The sequence below is a fragment of the Micromesistius poutassou genome (assembly GCF_964030765.1).
Source record: "Micromesistius poutassou genome assembly, chromosome: 20".
Classification (NCBI taxonomy): Eukaryota; Metazoa; Chordata; class Actinopteri; order Gadiformes; family Gadidae; genus Micromesistius; species Micromesistius poutassou.
The window spans coordinates 13,064,145-13,088,771 of NC_140290.1; the positions used below are offsets into that span (position 1 = coordinate 13,064,145).

At 44.1% G+C, this 24,627-nt stretch overlaps 1 protein-coding gene across 1 annotated transcript; it reads left to right on the forward strand.

Moving 5' to 3' along the window:
- Positions 1-293: 293 nt before the first annotated feature.
- Positions 294-23,560, forward strand: calcr (calcitonin receptor; the record flags this gene model as incomplete). The annotated part of the gene is made up of 21 exons (XM_084484876.1): positions 294-338; positions 1,691-1,844; positions 2,199-2,306; positions 4,131-4,234; positions 4,578-4,728; positions 4,969-5,079; positions 5,232-5,326; positions 5,536-5,641; positions 5,797-5,907; positions 6,708-6,802; positions 7,247-7,406; positions 7,510-7,620; positions 9,273-9,385; positions 10,431-10,522; positions 13,861-13,987; positions 16,589-16,742; positions 18,053-18,113; positions 18,471-18,537; positions 19,156-19,374; positions 19,716-19,757; positions 23,342-23,560. The coding sequence occupies 21 exons, from the start codon at positions 294-296 to the stop codon at positions 23,558-23,560; spliced, it is 2,445 nt and encodes an 814-aa protein (XP_084341002.1).
- Positions 23,561-24,627: the final 1,067 nt, after the last annotated feature.

Below are 24,627 nucleotides of genomic sequence, written 5' to 3' on the forward strand. Positions count from 1 at the left end.
ATGCATCATCCCTCCAAAATATTCTAGAGATTAGTATGCAGGGGACCTTTAAAACTTTCCTTGTTCGTCCGTCACAGACACACACAAACGTTGATTGCTTCTAAATGTCATTGCGCTCCGGCTCTGCGGCAGTATTTAGCTTTTCAGATTACTGTGGTTGTAATGATATATCACCTTGGGTTTCGGGTAAACACAAACTATACAATACGAAACACAACACTTTTGTGTTTGCTTGTCTGAGCCCTTTACTATGTCTATGTCGTGTCCACAGATTATTCTGGAAGGCGACGACTATGAACTTCATCTGCATCCTTTGGTTCCTGATGCCATTGGTGGGGGTAAGCTTATTTGAGCTTTTTCTTTTCTCATTCGTAGCATAATGCCGCATGTTTATCACGGTTAGTAAGGAATTTAAATTGACACGGTAATATGATTCAGTGTCGTGAACTGATCTATAGTCAGCAGTTCACTGGGCCTTCTGAGCTAATTGGTTGGGCTTGTTAATTGGAAATCTCAATGGTCGAAGGAAATAATAAAAGAGAAGATGGCCATCCATGAGTTGGTCTGTGTGTGTGTCTGTGTGTGTGTGTGTGTGTGTGTGTGTCCTTTTGTCTATTTTGATGTAGACCAATTGTTGTTATTGAACCCCAGTTTTGTTGTTCTTCTTTCCTTTAAACCGGATTAAGTGTCAGAGGAACAAAGATCCTGGTAACTCATGGAATTCTGCAGTACATTCTATATTTTTTTCTCGTAGCCAGCAACTCAATTTGCCCTTTCTTCCAAAAAAAACCTGTGCCGTGATGAAATATTCATTTCGTTTTCAGTTTTCTTTCTCCAAATGTGACATGACAGTTTGTTTGTCTTTCTCTGTCCAACCGTGTCTCTGCATCGTCTCGGACACGCAGAGCATTGCCGTGTCCTTGAGAAAATGTGTAGGCCTAACGGCTCATCCGTCCTTATTAATTCGACCCCTCTGAAGCGTGGTCTAGATTCCAGAGAAGAAGAAGAAGTCATTATTGATGGAATAGCAAGGACTTTGGTACAACAGGGTTTTGCTTTGGAGGAAAAGCGACAACGTTATGTTTTTTCCCTGCTGGCGCTCTTCTCGGTCGGCCCAACCGTTGACATTGGTGGTGGCCTGGTGGTCGTATGTATGACGTCATTTACTTCAGTGTTGGGAGTGACATCATATGTACGGCTGCTAAACTGCTACATGTGACATCAGCGTTCTGACTCAAGGTTTGTTTTTCTCTCTACGGTTTTCTGAGGAGGATGTTTTCAGTCGTAGGTAGTAGGCACCCTGCTCAGGTAGGCTGCGGTCATTGGGAATCTAACCCACAACCCTATCCTGTCTTTGTAGTGGTATGTGGTGGATTCAGAAAGGATTGGTAATAGTTTGATGATAAAACACGACTTTGAGATTTCTTAACGTGTGAGGTGGTACAAATATAATGATGAGCATGGCACTTAGTGAGACAACTGCATGACACTTTTCTTTGCTTTCCATATATAATTTACCCTTTGAAATTCTATGCTACACCATGTCTTCATAACATGTAGCAGGGGACAGTGCTGTAAAAAGCTTTTCCGACACATTTTTAGAACACACACACACACACACACACGGACACAGCTACCACAACACCTCTGAAGCTTATTGTGTGTTTTTTCTCTCCTTTCTTCATTCCAGCAGGGCAGGGCGTCAGCCAGCGACGTTCCTGCCTCAGACTCCTCACCCGGGCCTGGGTGGAGGAACCTAGAGGAGGGCCAAGGCCAGGCAGAGAGCCTGGGTCAACAGCGGTGTCTCCAGTCGGCCAATGAAGAGCGACCGTCCAAGCCCACCGGTGAGGGGCTAAAACGGCACGGATGTTTCTTAATGCCTGGAGCGAAGAGGGTTTCCTTTAGCTTCAAGGAGAGGAACTAGTGGGGCGAGTGGGACGGACCTTTCGTCACCTAGCCTAGCATGGGTGGGATATTAGTCGTGTGTGGGGTTGCTGCTGTTGAATCCAAGCTGAATAAAAGTTACCAAGCTAAACATTATAGCAAATAATAATTTACATGGGACTAGGGATTCTGATCGTCCACAAATCTCGATCCTCTCATGGACGTGCACACACTACAGGAAACAGGTTTATGATCGTCCTACTGCTGTCGAAGATGTTGAAGACCAGTAATGATCTTTGACTCCCCCACGCTAGGTGTGTACTGCAGAAGCATGTGGGATGGCTTGCTGTGCTGGGAAGAGAGTCCTGCTGGAACGTATTTGACAAAGAACTGCTCAGCGTCCCCTGACATGGACCCTACTGGTAGGACCGATAGAGCTTCACTGAATCCTTGCATGAAAACCATGGAAGGCTTGGAATGTTTATGTGTCCCCTTCCACTGTTGTTGGCAAGTTGCGACTTGCAGGTGGGGAATTGGGATGAAGGAGATGGCATGTGTGTGTGTGTGTGTGTGTCTATGTGAGCCAGTGAGTGCGTGTGTGTGCATGTGTGTGCGTGTCTGTGTGTGTGTGTGCATGGATATATTTAACCCTCATTAGCTATTCAGTTATAGTTTCTCTCTGGTTAAGTAGTTTTATCGACTTTCTCTCTAAAACAAAAGCCCTTCATGCTAGGCCCAAACCCAAAGAAAGGTGATGGATTTCTCCCAGATATTAAGAGCTTTGGTGAAACCATCTGTTTGTTCAATGCAACTCAAATCTTGCTTGTGAGGAAAGCCTCATAGAGGTCAGACAGCACATTGGTAAAGTTTTTTTCCGAAAAGATGTTAGACGTTATACGTTATGCAACCATGACTTTCAAGAATACACGCTATGCGGCTATTCCATTAGACAACAAATTGTTCACTATGAACCAAATGTGCAAAAGCATGACACATTATTATTACTTATTATTTTCTGCCAGGATGTGTTTTAACGTTTGACATGTGGACCCATTGAAGACAAGTTGAAGGTTCACCGACGCAATTTGTTTCATTCTGACAAGATGAACAGTACTGACATCATGAGACAGCACCGAATCCCCTGAAAGTTCTGAGTCGTTATGCATGTGGTGGACAAGGGCAAATAACGGTGAGAGAGATAGAAATAGAGAGAGAGAGAGAGAGAGAGAGAGAGAGAGAGAGAGAGAGAGAGAGAGAGAGAGAGAGAGAGAGAGAGAGAGAGAGAAGAAGTGGTTAAGAAGAACAGACCAACAGCATCAAGGGTGGAGAGAGGGGGAAGAGAAGAGATGAGGGATTGATGAACCACAGAAAAGCTAAAGAAAGGGAGAGATGGATGAGGAGAGAGGGACGGATGGGCCAAAACCGTAGAGTACTCCTGTACAGAGAGAGAAAAGGCACAGAGAGAGAGAGGGAGAGAGAGAGAGAGAGAGAAAGAAGAGAGAGGGAGAGAGAAAAAAGACAGTGTGAGAGTAAAAAGACAGAAAGAGAGAGAGGTAGAGAGAGAGAGAGGGAGCGAGAGATAGAGAGAGGGAGAGAGAGAGAGATCCTCCCTGTAGGAGCTTTATGGGAATTAGAGTACAATGATGTGCACACCACAGTCGGGACAGGACAGGGAAAGTGCTTGGTGGGCTGTCAGAGTCTAGCCCGGTAGACGAGGCAGCTGGGCTCGGGTGACGACGGACGAGAGTGGCGTGGGCTAGCTCTTTAGCTGAGCAGCCAAGGCAGGGATCAACATGTGGTCTAGAGAATACTATCCTTGACTGCGGAGACTTGATGTTTCCCGGGATGGGGATTGAAATTGCGGTGGAGACTTGAGAGGCTATTCAGCAGACATGCCGTGCTCTGTTCTGTCAGGACTTGATCCCATTTCCTCGAACAGTGACTTGGTGAACTGTTGAATCGTTTATACTGATGATATTGTATTTTAGGCTGCTGTTATCCTATGCTATGCAATGCTGCACTAACACTTCACTGTTCAATGCTATATTATGTTTAACGTACACTATACTATACAAAGCCATGCTATACTACATAGAGGTACAAAGCTATCTATTCTGCACTCGATAATACCCCACAGAATCCTGCTCCTCCTTATCTCTGTGATGGATTCTGTACGTTACAGGCCACCATTAGTCAGCAGCTGAAATTACATCAAGCGCAATTACCTCCATCTTCTTTTTCTCCAGGTAAAGCGACCAAATATTGTGACAAATGGGGTGATTGGGTCCAGAGTCCCTCCATTAATAACGGCCGGTCCAACTGTCATCCAATGTCCAAGAGCAAATTAAAGGTAATTGGAGATTGATTACGCCTCTGTAATGAACAGGGAGTTCTGCACCGAGAGACTGACGAGCCAGTCGTTGTTTGTTTGTTTGTTTGTGTTTATTTGCTTATCTTATCTTTGCTTTCCACAATGCTCGTCCACAAGCTGTTGCTTTGAGTCGTGAATTAGCGAATCCAGGCCAAAGTCATCCTAACCTTGATTCTATTAAAAAGAGCCTTGGCTTACATTACAAAAAGCTTGGTCATTGCCGTGCTGTGTTGTGAATAAGTGTGCATGTGCATGCATCTTTGTGTTTGTATGCACACAGATACACAGATGCAAATGTTGACTTTAACATTGATTTCAACAGGGTCCAGCTGACCAGATGTTGAGCGACGAGGCAGCAGAGCCTATCGCTGAGCCCACTGTCAGCCGAGCGGCCGACCCGGACCGACGGATCCAGGAGGCAAAGCACAAATGCTTTGAGGGGATGGAGCAAGAGTCCCCCTTTGACAAACCAGGTAGTTCAGTACATCTATGCGTCTATCGGAAGGCTGCAGAGGAAGTGAAAGCCTGAACTCAACAGATCGTTCGACACAAACTCATCAACAAATAATCTCATGCACAGAAGTTTGTAGACAACTTTGGAGACATGGAAGTCTAGACTGAAAAGGATGCTGCATAATACCGGTCAATTACAAAATGGGACAAAACTGAATAATTAACCATGACCTAATGCATTTTGTTTTTCCTGGATCTAGGTGCATACTGTGGCCGTAACTGGGACGGCTGGCTCTGCTGGGACGATACCCCAGCAGGACTGTACAGCACTCAGACCTGTCCCGGCTACTATCTGACCTCTGACCCCACAGGTGAGGGGGTCAGGAAAATTTGACCAAATGATACATTTTTCATGAATATGACTATGCTGCAAGGATGCATGTCTTATACAGCCTCATGATTCCTACATGATATATTAAAAATTGTAATTATTATTTCTTAATAATTCTTCTACTTTCTCCAGAAAATGCAACCAGGTACTGTGGGGAGGACGGGCAGTGGTTCCGCCAAACTGGGACCAAACAGTTTTGGTCAAACTACACGCTGTGCAACTCTCAGGTGAAGTCCCCTGGTACAGTTAGTGTTTTCATGAGACTCAGCAGGATGTGTTTTATTCTGTTGCAGTACTATCAGGCGTTCTGCTCTTGGAGAGCGATCACGAGAGAGAGAGAGAAGGAGAGAGAGAGAGAGAGAGAGAGGGAGAAAGAGAGAGAGAAAAAGAGAGTGAGAGGGGGAGGAATTAAAAATGTTGAATTCCCATTGCACAGGCACCACTTCACAAGGATGAATACAGACCTGCCACTGAAACGATTGTGGATGCTGACTACGCATGTTTCAAGAAAATGAAACAAGATCCACCCTACAGCAGGCCAGGTATCCAACAGCAATCACTGAATTTTTTAGCATGACTGTTCTTGTCTGGTGGTGGGGGAGGGAGGTCTATATTCAATGGTAATTCATGTAGGCTGGGAAACAAGAGTTTTCTTAACCGGAGCGTATGTTGGTGGTCTGGTCCCGGGGGCTTCTAGGAGCGTTCTGTGGTCGTACCTGGGATGGTCGGCTGTGCTGGGACGACACTCCAGCAGAGACACACAGCTCACAGCTCTGTCCCGCGTACTTTACAGACTTCAACGCCTCAGGTAAGGGGTGGGCTGAGAGTCAACAACGTTCTGAGGTGTTTAGCCATGCTTATCCAAACCTGTGACATTAACCCCGCTGGTGTTATCAGAAGGTGACCTGGTATGTTCCATGTAACTAAGTATTGGGAAGGAATGTATGACATGAAATGTGTTTTTTTGTTGCAAACAAGTGGTTCAAATCAATCCCATTAACAATGGGTTTGAGCTTATTTTTTGCTTTTGTTTCTGTCAGAAGAAACCAAGTCGAACCTAAAACCTAACACAGTTTACTTACACAAAATGAGACGCCATTGCTTACAAATGAATTATCGTTTCACAATGATAAACTTAGCATTTACCTGCATAGTCAATGCAAACATCTTGCAATCTTTGTAGGCTGGAAACGTCAATAATCCATAACCTCTGGGTTGAACTTGATATAGTATGCTCCCTGTTCTCGTACACTGTGAAAGGTTATGAATCCAAGATTTATATCAATGGCAATCAACCTTTTTTTCCAGCAAGGCCTTCAATTCCAAATGAAAACAAACTGTGATATTGTAGAAAGTGCAACATCCCTGGCCCCTGATCCTGCTGAGGTTCCATCGGGCAGAGGGCCCATTATGTTAGCAGGAGCGATGAGCTGGCTTTGGGATTATGATTAGTAAGACGTTTCTCATTCCCCCTGCCTTGGTGTTGTAACCATATCACTGGACTTCAAACTGTTGAAACAGCCCTCCTGCCTGGAACTATGATTCATGTGGAGGAGTGAGATTTGGGGGAACAGAAAACACTCATGCGTATTTTAATTGTGATTTTAGAAAAGGCTACAAAAGACTGCGGCGAAAACGGCCAGTGGTTCATGGATCCACAGAGCAACAGGGATTGGACCAACTATACGCTCTGTGCTGCTAAGGTAATGACCTGGTAATGATGTACATACGTTTTTATAACTAGAAAAACGTGAGGACACCCTGTCATTCTCAGTTCTGCTGAGCCAAGCAACAGTGTGCCTTTGTTGACTTGTTTTAATGGCTTGTTTTTATGGAAGAGAAATGAAAAGTTGTGCCTAGACAGTGGCTAGACAGACAAAATCTGCAGAGGAACAACAATGATGCGTTTTTGTGCTTTTATCCGCTAAGGTCAGCAATAGAAAGAATAACAGCATAATACAAAAATATATATTGCGAGGTTGTTTGAAGGTGTCCTTGTGTGTGGTGTTGTATGGCTATTTACGGTAAGGTATGTGGTCGGTGATGTGTGTGTGTGGGGTCGTTTATGGTGTGAATGTATCACAATTATAAATGTGTGTGTGGGTGTGTGTGTTCCTATATTGACTTCCCCCTGTAACCTCCGTCAGACCACCAGGCCAGAGTCGGGGGCTGCGGAGCCCAGCGCTGAGCCCAGGGCGGGCCGGATGGCCGACACGGATGACGAGGGACGCATCAGGAAGATGATCCTGGACGGCCAGTATAAATGCTTCGAGAAGATGAACCGCGACCCGCCTTACAACAAAACAGGTACTGGGGGGCTTCTTCAGGACTCAGCATGTTTACCCCCCCCCCCAAAAGCTAAATGGAAACCTGCGAATGGTTTCAATAGCGGTAAAATGTTTTGCCTCAGGGCACTTCTGTAGCCGTAACTGGGACGGCTGGCTTTGCTGGGACGACACTCCAGCGGGGACGTTCAGTTCCCAGTTCTGTCCGAACTACTTTGGCGACTTCGACCCGACCGGTGAGTGTGAACCACCTCCTCCTCCTCCTCCTCCTTCTGCTCAGTGCTGCTGACCGTGCATTTGCTCAACCTGCACCATGTAACTATTACACGTAGTCATCCATTTCGTTTCAAAATTGCCTTTTTTTTACTCTCGCCCGGACCATATTGACTCAAGACTGCAAAAAAACGATCCTATCCTGCAAAATAGTTGTTGAACTTTTTATAACGTTAACATCAAGTGCAGCTTCAACTTACCGTGAGAAATGCATTTCGTTGTTCAACTTCATCAATCAACGGTGCATGTGGAATAACTTCTATCACCCGGCTATCAGGCACGATGCAGAAACTCCCAGGCATTTATTCATTTCGAAAGGCAACACTTGCTTGCTTTTTGAAAAGACACTTTGAGGGATGGCGGCACCATTATGGAAGATAAATAGACATGTTTCTGTAATAAATAGAGATGTTCCTGTGGAGGGGTCATGCTGCCAGTCAGTTAGGGCTCATTGAGTGTTAGACTGTTGGCCTTCATCAATCCCCATGGAGGAATTCCCCATGGCCAAACCTTCCACTGGAAAATATGCCTTAGTTCTTGGCAGTGTGTGGCTGTGAGAGGGACAGGCCGGCATTTAAACTCTGAAGTTCCCAACATCAGAGACAGATGTTTTACAGGTGTTTGGCTGTAGCAACAAACGGATCAAACACCTATAATACGGTTATTGGGGAAAGCACAACAAACATCTTGAAGAGTATTTGACATCTGTTTAGTTTGTTAGTGTTAAATAAGGATTGTACCAATAAACATCTCCCAACATGGGAGATCCTAGTTGATCCTCGTTGTCATTGACAATGAATATTTTTAGTGATTTTCAAAGGTCTTGAAATCAGAATGAATAATGAATGAATAATGGTTTTCTGTACCTCAATTAGTTCTCCCAACTTAGTGAAAAATAAATTCAGACTATCAAAGAAGAGGCCCTAATGAAGGGGGCCTCTTTTTACAGGACGAACTCACTGCGTCCTGTAAACGCTTTTGCTCTATCCATCTTATGTTCTGATTGGAGAAGATTGCGTGTCCATTGCACAAAGGCGACCATTTGTTCTTCTACAAAATACAATCCATAACAAATAATAGATATAATGGCTTGAAGTACTGCTGTGCCGTGCGTTGGTGGCACCGGCTGTGGAAGACATTTTGAGAAAGTGAGACAGAATGGCAGTCAGGGCAGAATGCAGCACAGCAGGTGGCTGTCTCCATCGTCCATCCTTCTGTTGGACTAGAGTCAATACTGGACAGGAGCCACTAGAAAGTATGTGACCTCTTGAGCACACTGTATCACTGTAACTGTATCAAAATCAAATAGAAATGAATTGAATAGAAATTCAAATTCTTTGTTTCTATAGTAAATCAAATTTGAATAGAAGTGATAGTGTTATTTAGATAATCACTTATTTGATACATTTAGATATCAAATATGCCCATTGTTGCCCATTTGTATTCACCTACCCCCAAATCTACATTATTCTTTCACTTAAAAACAGACAGAAGGGTCTGCAATTAATTTTTCTTTTAAACCTTCTCTGTGTGAGACATTATTTATCCCGAAATGACGCGCCTGGGACAAAATCCAGAGAGGATTTTTTGAATTTCAATCCTCATTGTCTTCCAGAAAAGGCCAGCAAGTACTGTGGGGAGAAGGGTCAGTGGTTTCGCCATCCAGACAACAACAGGACCTGGTCGAACTACACCCATTGCAACGCCAACACCAATGGGAAGCTGAAGGTAGGTCCAACACAGGGCCAGGGCAGATCAGATAAGCCCCTCAGGCACAGGGAGTTCAGGTGTTGAGGTATGATTTAGGGAAGAGCCAGGATTGGTCGAGCCAGTTAATGAGTAAACGAGGTGCACCTGTGCCTCATTAACAATGCCCTATATCTGTGTGTTTCAGTAAACGCTGGCAGAGGAGCCTGTGGACTGAGCCATGTAGACACCCCCGGTGTGCATGCAGAGAGCCTGGAAAAGGCCTGGGCAATTATATAGATGGCCACAGCTGAGAACAGGCCCGCCCTATCCCTATTCAGGCTGGTTGGGACCTTAAAAACTCTGCAAAATCTGGATCTAACATAAAAGCACCGATTGACTGTGGTTTTGATAGGAGACCAATACATTCAAGACATTCCTAGCTCTGAACCTAATCCCTGCTTCTGAAGAATCTGTCTTAAAGCATGCGGATATGATTTCTTTGTATCTGAGCAAGTTGAGAAACTGGAGGAGGCAAGGTCAATGGGTGTTTTTATTTTAACAGTCTTGATTCGTTATCAATGAGACAATCAAATATTGTACTAAAGCTTAATATGCTTAACAAGCTTAACATGTCCTCTGTGCGCAGTACAGAAAACAAATACAATTTGAAAAAATCGCTAAAATTCTAAATTTGCACTACTCTTGCCCTACTGAAATTTAAAACCAAATATTGAATGTAACAGACATTAAGCATGGCTTTATCCATTTGGTTCCTATAAAAAAATATCAATAATGCATTCATAGTTGAAAATGTATTTCTTTGTTTTACATAAACGTCTATTCAGGTTGTCATAATTGTGTTTCATCATTATATTTTCTATCTGATCAACAATTTTCCAAAGCTACACTAGTAGACTTCCTATAAATAATGCATAAACTCACAATAAAAATGCTAATGCTTTGTGTCCATCCCACTGCTGACTTATTGCTTGATTTATAACCGATTTCTTTATATATTGATTCAATCAAAAGGTTGTTGTGTACTGGTTCTGTTGTGGGATGATGTTGTGGTGTCCCTCCACAGTCTGTCCTCATCCTGTACTATATGGCCATCGTGGGACACGCTCTGTCCATCGCCTCGCTCCTCATCTCCCTCGCCATCTTCTTCTACTTCAGGTAATATCCCACCCACTGTGTACCTCTGTTGATCTTAATGATAGTTATAACAATAATGCTAAGTACTACTACAAATAATAAACTTGGATTAGAAGAAACTTGACACAATCAATCAGTAAATCAATAAATTAGTCAATCAATATCTCCATCAATAAATATGGTAATAAACAGAAAAGCAGGATAAATGCCCTGGCTGAAGGATTCAGTATTTCATTAGAGAGGGATATTCATCCTTGCTTCTCTAATAACATACATATTTACATATTTGAGTATAATTACTGCATTTTATCGGATAATCGTTTTGATCCACTACTGTTAGTCCTTTCAAGTGGACTTAAAATGCAGCCTCAGCAAACAAGATCCCAAAGAATATTAAACACAAGTGTTTGTTGAGTTTGACTTCATTGTTTTGTAAGGAAAATGTTTACAAGGAATTGTTGACAGCATGTGTATTAAGCCTGTGTTAGCCTGCAGAGTGTTGTCAGATGTGCCGAGTAAAAGAGCAAACGGCACTGTGTTCTTATTGGAAAAATGCAAACCTATGTGGCTTGGCTCATTATTCATCTCTTTATTTATTTTTTCAATTAGAAAAACAATCAAAATGTCCAAACTAATTGCAAGAAACATTTGTGTTATGTAACGCATACTGAATGTAGATAACTGGTTGGAAGTAACCACAGTCATATTGGAAGTAGGAAAATAAAAAATCTATCTTATTTTTAGTGTTTCTCTGGAGACTAATTGATCTCCCAGAATTTCTTCTCCAGAAAAAAACACACTTATTTTCCAGTTCCCCCTTGGCCTATTATGTTTGGAGAAACTTTGGAAGGAATAAAGTTAAAACCCCAAGTTTATGCACTTTGTAACAATGCTTGGCTGAGTTGTATTCCTTGGCTTGTGAGTTGGCATTAAAAAGTTCAGACTGGGTAATGGGTCTTATTCACCTGGAGGCCAGCTTGGTCCCATCTTGGTTTCTCAACGCTAGCTGCACGCATTGAGTTCCCCCCAACTAGCCCGCGTTTAGAACCAAGATGGCTGCAATAGATGACTAATCCCCCATTAGGATGAGCGATGAGCAGGATGACCTCCATACAGGCAGATGTTTGTCAGGGTACATCCGAGCTAGCCAGAGGCTGCGACACGCTGAGAGCACTCTTCCTCCTCCTGTTTAAAAACAGAGCTCAGATGGTTTAGTGAGCACGGTAGCTTGGAGTTGTCAGGGTGTTCCACTCTCAGCCAGAAGGTTGTGGGTTCAATCCCTAGCATACTCATCAGTCTTCCTGTAGGCATCGTTGAGCAAGACACCATATCTCCTCCTTTATGTATCTTAATTCACTTAAGTCGTTAAAGCGTTGGCTAAATTAAGCAATTGTAAATTGTTATGTTGGTGTAGCTACAAGCACCAAAACAATAGTCACTCCCAATAAGAATGTGTAAATATAAATATAAATCTCAATAAGTAAAGAAGTAATCATTTTTATGAGCTCAGATGTTATTCTCTTCTCTCAGAAGGTAAAATGCTGACCTTCTATCATCCGATCCAGATGCTATCTCTAGTATACAGTGGTGGATTTTCTTGTTTACGACTCATCATCAATACAAAGAGTCAGAGAAAAACAAACAAACAAAATAAACGTTCTATCCTTACTACAAACTGAACAGCAATAAAACTGAGCTTATGGTGGTGGCCCCCAAGCCACTGCTCAGGAAGGTTGGGGATCTTCTCCTGGAAGTGGATAGCTGCTCCATCACCCCATCACCCGTAGTCTGCAACCTGGGTGTCATCCTGGACCCCAACCTATCATTCCAGTCCCACATTAATAACGTCACAAGATCTGCATTCTACCACCTGAAGAACATCACACGACTCCGACCCTCACTCTCAGACTCCACTGCACACTGCACTCCACAGATCCACTGCTTCATCTCTACCCGCCTGGACTACTGCAACGCCATACTCACCGGTCTCCCCTCTAAAACCCTGGACAGACTGCAATATGTACAGAACTCAGCTGCCAGGGTCTTAACTGGCATTAAGCCCTGGCAGCACATCACCCCCACCCTGATGCGGCTCCACTGGTTACCAGTCAAGTTCTGCATTAAATTCAAAATTCTACTACTCACATACAAGTCCCTTCATGCTCTGGCCCCCCTACACCCCTCTGTGGTCCCTCAGGTCCTCTGACAAGGACCAGCTGGCAATTCCTCACACTAGACTCAAGACCCTTGGGGATAGGGCCTTTTGCGTGTCCGCCCCCACTCTGTGGAATCAGCTCCCCCCCCCCCCCCACATCCGCTGTGCCCCTTCCGTGGAGACTTTCAAAAAGTACACGAAAGCACACCTTTTCTCTGAGGCCTATGGCCTCTAACTCACGACTCCACCCAGTGCCTTGCGCATTTGCACTCTCACTCACTCACCTACACACACACCCTCACATCCCACTCTTGTGAAGCGACCTTGAGTATCCTGAAAGGCGCTATATATAAAATCAATTTATTATTATTACATAATGTCATGGTTAACCCCATGTTTTTTGTTATTTTTAATTTATTTTGTACATTTATTTTGCAAAAATAAAGATTGACAGGGTATTTGTGGTTACTGTCAAGTTTATGTGAAGTAATTAAATCCCCCTCTGTTTGCTAGATGTTGCTTTGGTTTCCATGGCTTCTGTTTGAATAGGTTTATGTTTGGTTGTCAGGTTTTTGCTTTGTTGAGGCATATCAATACATTATAAAGATGTCATTTTTAACATTGACATTGTTTAGAAATTACATTCTTCCACGACCTTGCAGGAATTTCTTAAATCATAAATATTGCACACCAGCACTTTTCTGAAAATTCCCCCGCTGATGTCATAACTATAACCTCATTTGTAAAACCTTATTAAATGTGAATAATTAATGGTGTGAGGATGGAAAGAATCTCACAATAGCCCACAGGAATGACAAAAGCGTTTCATCTTATGCTTCTTTAGCCATCACTTTTTAAATTACTTTTGTCAAGTGACGAGAAGGGAGAACTTTCTTAAAGTGTGCTTTATTGTGAGAGAGAGGAGAACTTTCTTAAAATGTGCTTTGTTTTGAGAGAGAGGATACCTTCTTTAAAGGAGGCTTTATTGTGAGAGAGAGAAAGGAGACCTTCTTTAAAGTAGGCTTTATTGTGAGAGAGGGGATCCTCTTGAAAGTGTACTCTACTGTGAGAGAGAGGGATCCTCTTTAAAGTGTGCTCTATTGTGAGAGAGGAGACCTTCTTTAAAGTCTGCTCTGTTGTGAGAGAGAGGTGATCCTCTTTAAAGTCTGCTCTATTCTGTTCCTCATTCTATTTTGTACTGCAGGAGCCTGAGCTGCCAGAGGATCACCCTTCATAAAAACCTCTTCTGGTCCTACGTGCTGAACTCTGCCATCACCCTCATCTACCTCATCGCCGTGGTCAACAATCGTGACGTAGTGGGACAAAATCCAGTATGTTTATTTCTATCTATCTATATATACAGTATATATGTTTACATTATAAATTATGTTATGTATTATTATTCTTTGTACTTCATAGATGTATCTTTATATTAAAAAATGTGGCTGCATGTTTATTGCAGACACTGTCCAGAAGTAAATCAGCCATGATGTTTGTTCCACACTGCGCTTTTCGCGAAACTGGGCAGTCAGCGAGCCATGGACATCCATTATATTCCAAAGTGTTTAGCATCTCCCATAGCTATATCTTGGTTTGTCCAACACAAGTAAGCCCACACAAACTGCCCTGGCTATGTCGTTTTCTCAAATAGTGGCCATTAACGACCAAGACCACAAGTTCTGATTCCACTACGCACACTCACGGCCTGAGAGACAGAGCTGCGTGCAGAGCAATATTTCAATAAGTCGCAAGGAAATCACAAAGTACCTCTGGCCTCTGACACAAAGTCTGACAAAAATCTATGATTCGACTAATTTCTCATGGCCACGTTAGATAGTGCCTTCTTTTGGACTGTGTTTATCAGGGCTCATATCAACTAGAGACAGAGATAGCTGTAATGGTTTTTTCAGCAGCACTGGGTTTGCCTGTCAGAGATCTCGAGTGGTGGCTGGGGAGCCAAACTGCATATTCAGACAAGAATTCATTGGAACTAGAGGTCCGCTGAGGTGAAGATAATAAATCAGAGAGATACCAAATGTGCATTGCTGCCAGGTTGTGAACTTTTATTCAAGTGTCATTTTAAGAAAAACAATATCATTCCGTAATTGTTACGGGTCATGAAAGCATGAAGTAAAAAAACTAAATAAATAAATAAAATATTTCAAAAGAAAGAGTATCTAAGAAGAAGACCGACCTTCTAATTCTTACCCAAAGAACAACCGAAGATGACTCACAACATAATTGAACCAAACAACAAGGAAAAGCGACATGAGTTTGATGGCTAGTTCAGTTTGCTAGTTCAATGGCAGCCCCTTCTGTTGTCTCCCAACCGGAATCTTTGGCTAGACTACTCCTGGAGACGCCAGAAAGCCCTCCGCTTAGTCAGGAGCTGCTGCGTTCTCCTCCTCTTCTTCTTCCCTACTGTGGTAACTGCTGTTCACACATCCCCCCCCGCTCCCCCATTTCTTCCTCACATCCATCCCAAAAATATGTCTGCCTGGCCCGAGTGTTTATTCAGATCCCCCGTCCAAATAGATGGGAGGTGGGGTAGAGCAGCCTACAACGTCGGTATGATGATATATGCGTTCTTCTGCATGGATTCCCTTCTTATTTTTTTTTTACATCGATTTTTTTCCATAGCATCTGTCAAAGTGTTTGCTTTGAAATCCATTCCTCCTCCTCCTCCTCCTCCTCCTCTCCCTCCTCCCCCACCTCCTCCTCCAACAGGAGGCTTTTGGTTGAGCCTCACACAGAGTAGAACCTGAAAGTTCTGCGGGAGAAGAGATAGATAGAAACGGCATCGCCCCTCGCCATGGCAATGAGAAATGAACGAGCGAGAGGGGAGAAGGAAAACACGAGCACGGTCGGTTAAGTTCGAGACGGGTACTTTTAGGGGAAGTCGGCGTTGCGAGGGGGAAGATTTACGCGGACTGTGTCTCACGTCGTTGATTTAGGGGGGAAGGTTCTTTTGTTGCACTCGCAGAAAAACAAGCTCTCAAGATTCCTCTCTCAGCGTTGAGGGAGAGTCTGGTGTGGGTTCAGAATCCACCAACGTCTGGTCTGTGGGGGGTGGAGAATACACCTGAAGTGTATAAAATAATGGACCACCTTCAAATCTGTGGGCACGGGGAAATAAACAACCATGTTCAGCCTTGTCTGTCACACACTTTGCTACGTCGGTGTTTGTCGATTGCTGATGTACTGCGATCTATTAGGTGGCTATACAACAAGCATCATCTAACATCTCAAAACAAAGAGGCACAGGGCAGTCTCAATGTTTGGGTGAATGAATCCAAGCCGAAAGGTTCTGGGATTTGTACCCTGATGTCCGCAGTTTACCCGTAGCAAGATGCCTAAGCCCTTTACCTGCTCCAAGGACAAAAAATTGGCAAAACATTATGAAATGTTTTCACTGTGAGTCACTTTAGATAAAAACGTCTGCGGAATGACTAAATAGTACAACAGTAATACAATCTTGAGGACAGAGATAGAACCCTAACTCCCCAGCTTCTCTGGGGAGCAGTTTTCATCTAACAAGCTTTTCAAAGGAGAGAAAAACAAGAGCGAGAGAGAGAGAGATGGGGAGAGAGAGAGTGAGGGAGATGCGTTCCTTCAGCATATGGATAAAAGGTTTAGAGGGGGACGACTGACAAGTCTCTTTATCGATGTAAGAGGAGCCGGTGAGGGGGACAGAGGGACAAGATAATCGGAAAAGGCAGCGGCCATCAATTCCAAACTTCCTTTTTGACACACACTTTGTTACCTGGTATCTTCAAACATCCCCAAAGCCGAGGAACCTATCCGCAGGGATTCCCACGCCCTAACCACTAAGACTGTCCGTCCTTAACGCCACAGTCGGTGTGTTTGTGAATACTATCAGATTTTGATTTCTCTAGCTCTCTCTCTCTCTTGCTCTGTCTCTCTCCCATCAGGTGGGATGCAAGGTGCTGCACTTTTTCCACATGTACATGCTGGGCTGCAACTACTTCTGGATGCTGTGCGAGGGCATCTACCTGCACACGCTCATCGTGGTGGCCGTGTTCGCTGAGGAGCAGCACCTGCACTGGTACTACCTGCTGGGCTGGGGTGAGTCGCCGCTGCCCTCCCTACCGGCCTCCCGTCCTCCCGTCCTCCCTCGCTCCCACCCATCCCTTTACCCTCCCTCCCTCCCTCCCTCCCACCCATCCCTTTACCTTCCTTTTACCCTCCCTCCCCACTACCCACTACCCCCCTTTGCCCTTCCTCAGAAAAAGCACACATGAGTAAGATCTCTCTCGTTCTCTCGCTCTCTCTGTCATAAATGATGCGGTCCCAGTCGCTTGGTTTGGTTTGGTCGCTCTCCACCGCACTATTTCGTTTTAATTACTGAGCTGTGAATGATCACGCTGCATCCAATTACGGCTACACATTTGAGAAATAGATATGTATCATCTTGATCATCATCATCCTTATTACGACAAATGCTTTTGCAGATGATGAATAGTGGATCTGACCTCGTACCTCCTTTTACTCGTCCATTCACTATGATGGATTCAAATGATACGGTCCGACGGTGCATGGCAATAACGCTCAGAGACGCACACCCTACTTCATCAGTAGGCGCCTCAAAGGCGGGCGGATGTTTAAAGGCTCCTTCTCTCTGCCCGGGCCGCTGACAAAAGGAGCCACACAGTCTGTGTTCACTGTTTGTGCCTCAACTCATCCAATCATCGTACGTCAAGCTGGGCACATTTACAATAACAACGCCATTCAGTTCTCCTCGATGGCTTCCTCAGCCCACGGACGCTGGAAGGAGGTTGTTGTGCTGTGATGAGTAGTAAGGTGGAGCTGAGTGCACAGCTTAATGTATTCTCTCCGTTAACGATGAAGAACAGCATCTCTCACAGGGTGGGGGGACTTTGTGGGGACTTTGTGGGGACTGTGTGGCACGTTACGCAAACAAAGCTGCTACGAGACAAGAGCCACTGGAGATCTAAAGCTCCATGTTCAGAGGTGCCGCGGAGAGCTGCTCCAAAACACAGAGGCCCGCGTTTCGTCATATAATTTGTGTGTTTATAATGGCCTGGGCTTTAAGTGAATCAGGCCTTATGGAGGATCCTAAAGCTTTTCGGCAATTATGGAAGACATTTTCTCAAATTGGAACCTTTGTTTGCATAAAAGACTTCCCACAACAAATGGACTCCTACCGTGCGGTGGGTCATTAACGGAATTGGCGTGTGGTTACATGTGTAAACAGCCACAGACTGGAGGAATGCAGTGGTCTAAGGAGGAGGAAGGCAGTCTGACAGCAAGCTTTCATAACACCCTACATAGGAACAGACGCACCGCTGACACAACAAATAAAATGGTTGAATTACCTTCACTCAGGACCTCGTCTGCTCTCCGTCTTTCGCCAGGGTTCCCCTTAGTGCCGGCTTGTATCCACGCAGTGGCCAGGAAGCAGTATTTTGACGACAAGTGAGTAATGTTCCTCGACGTGCGCTGACTAAACGCTGTGTGTTTATACACGTGTTTCTATCTGTGTGGGTGGGTATGTGTGTCTGTGTGGTGTGTTTTAGGTATACGTATGTGTTTGCCTCAGTGAAAGTATGTATGTGTCTGCATGTTTGGTTATGTGCATGAATGAGTGCGTGTATGTGCCTGTGTGCATCTGTGATTTTCTTGTGTGAGTGCGTGCATGTGTGTGCGCAGGTGTTCGTGTGTGTTCGTGAGTGCTTGCATGTGTGTGTGCATGTGTTTGTGTGTGTGTGAGTGGGTGCGTGCGCTTCACCAACTAGTTGAACTGTTTTCTTTTCTATCTGGACCCGTGTGCAGCTGTTGGATGAGTGTGGAAACCAATCTGCTCTATGTGGTGCACGGGCCCATTATGGCAGCTCTCCTGGTAAGTTGACTCATTCAGCGGTTTCTCCCCACAAATTGGGGGTTAATCTAATCCTCCACTCTGTGTATGTATCAAATCACACCAGAAATAGTGCTGCAGAAGGACATAATGTGCTAGGATAGATGGTGATTGGCTCCCAGTCGAAAGGTACTGGGTTCGATTCCCGTTGTCCACAGTCTAACCTGTAGGCATAATTGAGCAATATCCCTTGCAACCATCTACAAGCTCCTTCAGGGACAACACCGGTCTGGGTGGTCTAACCATTGAAACCGTCAACGCTGATTTTTTAAAACCTCCCTTGCCAATATCATTTCTCCAAATGAATTGCAAACAATAACAATATCACTTTCTCTTTTGGAATCAATGCATGCCATGTCAGTACAGAGTTTGTGAAAGTATGTGGAGAAAGTAAACGGTGAATCACCATACAATACTTTACGAGTATTGTATGGCGAGGTGCGCTCACGCGAGATTGCTTTCAAGTCATTCAGATACATTTGCTTAGTATCTGTGTTTCAATGAAACCAAGAGAGATGGTTACGAGGGGTTTGATCCCCTAGACCAGAAGGTTCCACTTTAACGCCATGTATCTGTTGTCCTGCATTGTGTGGTGTTCAGGTGAACCTTTTCTTCCTGCTGAACATCGTGCGGGTGCTGGTGACTAAGCTCAGGGACACCCACAGGGCGGAGACCAACATGTACATGAAGGCGGTGCGGGCCACCCTGATCCTGGTGCCTCTGCTGGGCATCCAGTTCGTCATCTTCCCCTGGAGGCCAGAGAGCCGGCTGGTGGGGGAGGTGTACGACTACTTCATGCACATCCTCATGCACTACCAGGTGGGCGTGGCCGCTTTAAACCCAGCACGGCGATTCTAATTGTTTTTTAATTAGATTAGATTAGCTTTGATTGATGGTTTTGATTTGTTTTTCGTTGCTTCATGTGTAGCAGATTGTTGTATATGAATTACAACATACTGTCAATAAATTATGCAGCCTTATTAGTTGCTGTTGTTAGGTACTGTGAATACCAAGTCGTCAAGATTTTGTAGTATTCATGTAATGTGTTTCATGCGCAATACATCATTATATTGCACTTTACAGGGGTTCAAGCAATATTGACCACCCATGTCTTGTATTGTCATGTATTGTCTAAACATGTTTTCTTTGTTCTTTTCAAGGGCTTACTGGTGGCCACCATATTCTGTTTCTTCAACGGAGAGGTAAGAACCATGTGCCGTGCCGTGTTCAGCAGAAAATATATCAGGCTCTCTAATTGTTATTTGTGTTTTCTCCATGGTTGTTCCAACCCCTTCATCCTTTCTTTGCATTTTCTGCAAGAACGTGCAGAAATAAAATAGAAGCAGTTGACCTTTTGTAAATGCCACTAGGTATGCTGGACAAATATCCAACAATTCATAACTCGAATAGCAGATTGTGTCTGCATTATGTGAGTTCATGTCTTTATGTTTGAGTATTCTGACTCACAGAAAGTAGTCGATTACACATTAAGACATATCATAATTATTATAAATATCAACCCATTTATTTATTGTGTGTGTGTGTGGTTGTGTGTGTGTGTGTATGCACATCCAATTTTGGATGCACATTTGTGCAAGCAGAGTAATGGTTGCGTGTGTGTGTGTGTGTGAATTTTTCGGGTAATTGAGGATTTGAAGGATTCGACGCATTCTTCACAGACACCACAACACGTGGCGGAGAGGCCAGGTCACCTCAGGCGAAGCGTGAGACAGTTTATAAATGAGTCCCTGGATTTCCAAACTCCCATCTGAAAATTCACTTTGCTTTCAAGACAAAAGCCCCCCCCCCCCCCGTTTCCACTGTCCAAAGCGCCATTTTTTCAGTCAATGCGAGCAACACTGAACCCTTGGTTTGTGTCTTCTTGGAGATGAATCAAGGATGTCTGCTTGAATGACCCCCTGGTTTGGGGGGTTGGGGGTCACCAGCCTTAAAGCTGACGGACAACCGTAGACCAATTGGATGACACGATGTGTTGTGCCAGGAGAAAAGTCAGTTGGACGAGTGTAAAGGTCAGGCCAGGCACTTCTTAAGGAGCCACTCAGGTGCAAGAGTCAGGTGCACTTGCAGCTTTAGAGGTGGAACTCAAGGATGTGTTCTTGTAAGGTCACAGCAAAAGACTCATGGGCAGCAAAAGCGGTCGCCCGGCATTTCATTTTCAGGAGAGGCGGTCACCGTTGCAGCAGTAAATGGCACGATGTCTGCGTCCAGAGCAACCAGGAGACCCATAGCAGAGCTGGATTGTGCTTTCTCCAGCGCTAGTTTCTAGCAAACATGGAAGAAATTGTCTGTTAACGTCCCTATATAATGAGTCTGTTGGTCTACTGGGACACAAACATAGAAGCAGCTGTTGTTGTATTGTGTACAATGAGCCAAGCGTGAAATTCCTTGTATATGGACACAGCAGGCCAACTATAGGATTCTGATGCGAAAAGTATACTTGATTAAAATTTGATTGAAAATATTTCGCCATGTAGGCCTATAAATTAGATGAAAGTCAATTGTTTGGAAATAATAATAAACAGGGGAATCGTGGGAAATTGTTTATTTGATCATGCTTTCTTGGTTGCCAAACAACAACAAACTTGAAATCGGGCACTTTAATGTGGCGTCTGCAGCGCTGCCTGAAAGACTGGCAAAAGGCTTTTTGGTGTGACCCTCCAGTTAGATTCAGGGTTTAACCGAATGCCTGGCCTCGCAAACCACTTTCAAACTCCACCCACCGAAACGTGCCCATCTGTGACCTTTGCCATCCCTCCTCGGCGGCTCACCGGAGGGAAACGTTTACCAGCACGACGTATGGAGGGAGCGATGCAGAAGGAGCGCAGGCTATCAGACGAGAGCAGAACACGGGAGCAGAACATAGCGTCAATTAGGAGCCTAAAGCCTTGCGTTTTTTACGAGCCCCCGGACTGCGAAAAATAGGTCATTTCACAGCTAGCGTCCTACAAGGGCGGCCATAACATCCTGGCTTCCTTCCAACTGCCATTCATATTTTGTGCGTGTCCTTTAAGCAGTTACAGAAGGGTGTACTACGGACACAGGAACTAATCGGAGTGTGTTTGTTTGCCCCGTCCGAATAATGGCCGCCTGTATCCCCATTTAATCAGGACACGGGTTCTCTGGGGGCCCCCGGGTTCTGATCATAGGGGCCAAACTGCACAGACCTTCTTTGTGCCGTTCGCAATAGCGCCATTGTGGGACGAGGTCATCGAGACAAAGAGGCCGCATGTTGTGTTTGGATCAAGACAAGACCCCTTCCGTCTAAATGAGACTTTTGTCCCTAGTTGAGTCCTATTAAAACAATTTGTGTGCGCTAATGTCCTAAATCATTCAGATCATGCGATCTTGGTTTCACTCTGTGTCCTCAAATACCTCATAATTAACATTAGCCTTGTCAAGCGGGCACCACGGCCCTATTGGCAACACGCATCGCCGAGGACATATTTGTGATGAGTCTATTTTAAGACTTCCAAACTAATTCTCACTCAGAACAATCGGACAGGTTTGCTGCGGGCCGGTGGGACTCGACACATCAGCATCATGCGTTCACAAGAAGTTCCGTCAAGTCCTTGCCTAAACATTCAAGGATAAAATGTTTTGCATACATTACCTGTTTGTCTCCAGTGTCTATGGTAACACTCTGCATGAGTGCTTCAACTCTTATTGCATTATCAGTTGGTGTTGATATAGTGTAAAGGGCATGTCATATTTTGAACGGGTTAGCTGTATGCTCTAAAGGTCATGTTATGTTATATTCTGTGGAGACACATAATCCCAAGGGAACATTTATTCAACAAATAGCAACATTTAGTTTGGAAACACAAGCTATTTTTTTTTTTTATATAACCTTATAATAACATTTTATTTTTATAAAAATTTGCATTTAAATTGTATATGAAAATATGATGCATTGTCATAACCCTTTTTTTAATATAAATTCACAACTGGCTTTTATTTGATGGGGAAACCACACACACACACACACACACACACACACACACACACACACACACACACACACACACACACACACACACACACACACACACACACACACACACACACACACACACTCAAAGCAAGTCTGGTAGAAAGCACCCACATTTAAATAATTTTCAGGGACAATAATAATGTTGTCCCTGAAGCTCTGGAATCATGTTCATAACTAGTCAACATGGGTTTCATGCCAATTGTTAAGAAATGTTTTCAGTGGTTCTAACATAATCATTATTAAGATTATAATTATTATCAGTAGAATATATATAATATCTTTACATAATAATATTACTAATGAAAATACTAATACTAATAATAAAGTGTGTGTGGCTCCAGGTGCAGGGAGCTAATATTAATATTAATAATAAAAGTTGTAATAATACAAATCAAAGTGTGTGGCTCCAGGTGCAGGGAGCTAATAATAATATTAATAATAATAGTTGTAATTATCTCCCTGAACCTGTTGTCCCAGGTTCAGGGAGATAATATTGATATTAATAATTGTAATAATACTAACAAAGTGTTTGTTGCTTAAGGTGAAGGGAGCTAATATTAATATTAATAATACTAACACTAATAATGAAGTGTGTTGCTTCAGGTGCAGGGACATAATATTAATATTATTAATAATAATAATAATAATAATAATAATAATAATAATAATAATAATAATAATAATGAAGTGTGTGTTGCTTCAGGTGCAGGGAGATAATATTGACACTATCAATCATAATTGTAATAATACTAATATTAAAGTGTGTGTCTCCAGGTGCAGGGAACTCTGAAGCGACAGTGGATGCAGTACAAGACCCAGTGGGGCCAGCGGAGACGGGACCACTGCTCCATGCGCTCCACCTCCTACACGGCCACCTCCATCACGGAGGTGCCCGCCTTCATGTACCACCACGAGTGCAACAGCGAACACTTGAACGGACGCAACTCAGACAGCGAGCTGGTGGCGCTCAAGACGGGCGAGACGTATGCGTGAGCCGGCGGCGGAGGAGCGGAGCAGGAGCAAGGAGCAAGGAGCAAGGAGCAAGGAAACTGAGGAGGCGGAGCATCGAGGAGGAGGCTGGGGTGTTTTTGATGTCACCGATGCAAAAGGACCAACATTTAAAAAAAAAAATAACCGGACTCGGTTGTTGTTCAACATGTCTACAGTAAGTGACCCCCACTCCAAGGGGGCTGAGACTGGTCTGGTCCAGTTTGGATTGGTCTGATCTGTTTGGAGCTGGTTTAGTCTGGTCCGGACTTGTCTGGTCCGGTCCGGACTGGTCTGGTCTGGTCTGGTTGGACTGGTCTGGTCTGGTTTGGACTGGTCTGGTTTGGACTGGTCTGGTCTAGTTTTGATTGGTCTGCTCTGGTTTGGACTGGTCTGCTCTTGTTTGGACTGGTCTGATCTGATTTGAACAGGTCTGGTCTGCTATGGACTGGTCTAGTCTGGTTTGGACTGGTCCGGTCTGGTTTGGTCTGGGCTGGTTTGAACTGGTCTGGTTGGACAGATCTGGTTCAGACTGGTCTACTATGCTCTGCAGCGTGGAGGGTGATTTGGACGAGGAGATAAGCTACACCGCTACATGGCTAATGAGTCTTTTTTCAACGTGATGCTGCTGCTCTCATGATGGGCTCTCTTCACCCCACATTCCTGTGCGACATAGGACTTAGAGCTCCTTTTAGCTGCTAAACCATGTGAACTGTGAGCATGGTTTCAGGGACCGGGTGGTGTGATGGACAAGCAAAAAAAACAATGACTCTGAGTGTAGCAGGGCTGAGGTTATGTGGTGACGTGCTAATGGTAAGGATTTGGTACTTGGGTGCTATGAATGACATGATATGAATTAATACTGTGATGTGGAATGAATTGAATGACAAAGATTCAGAGGATAGCCATGACGATAAGGATGATGAGGACCATGATGAGGATGGGATGTGGCTTAACCTAACTTCACCGATGCCAAAGGGTATGCTGGCTACAGGTATGAAAGAACAGAGTTTGTCTTAATGAAGCTGATCATAGATGTTATATATTGAAGGAAACACACTCATGTGCACACA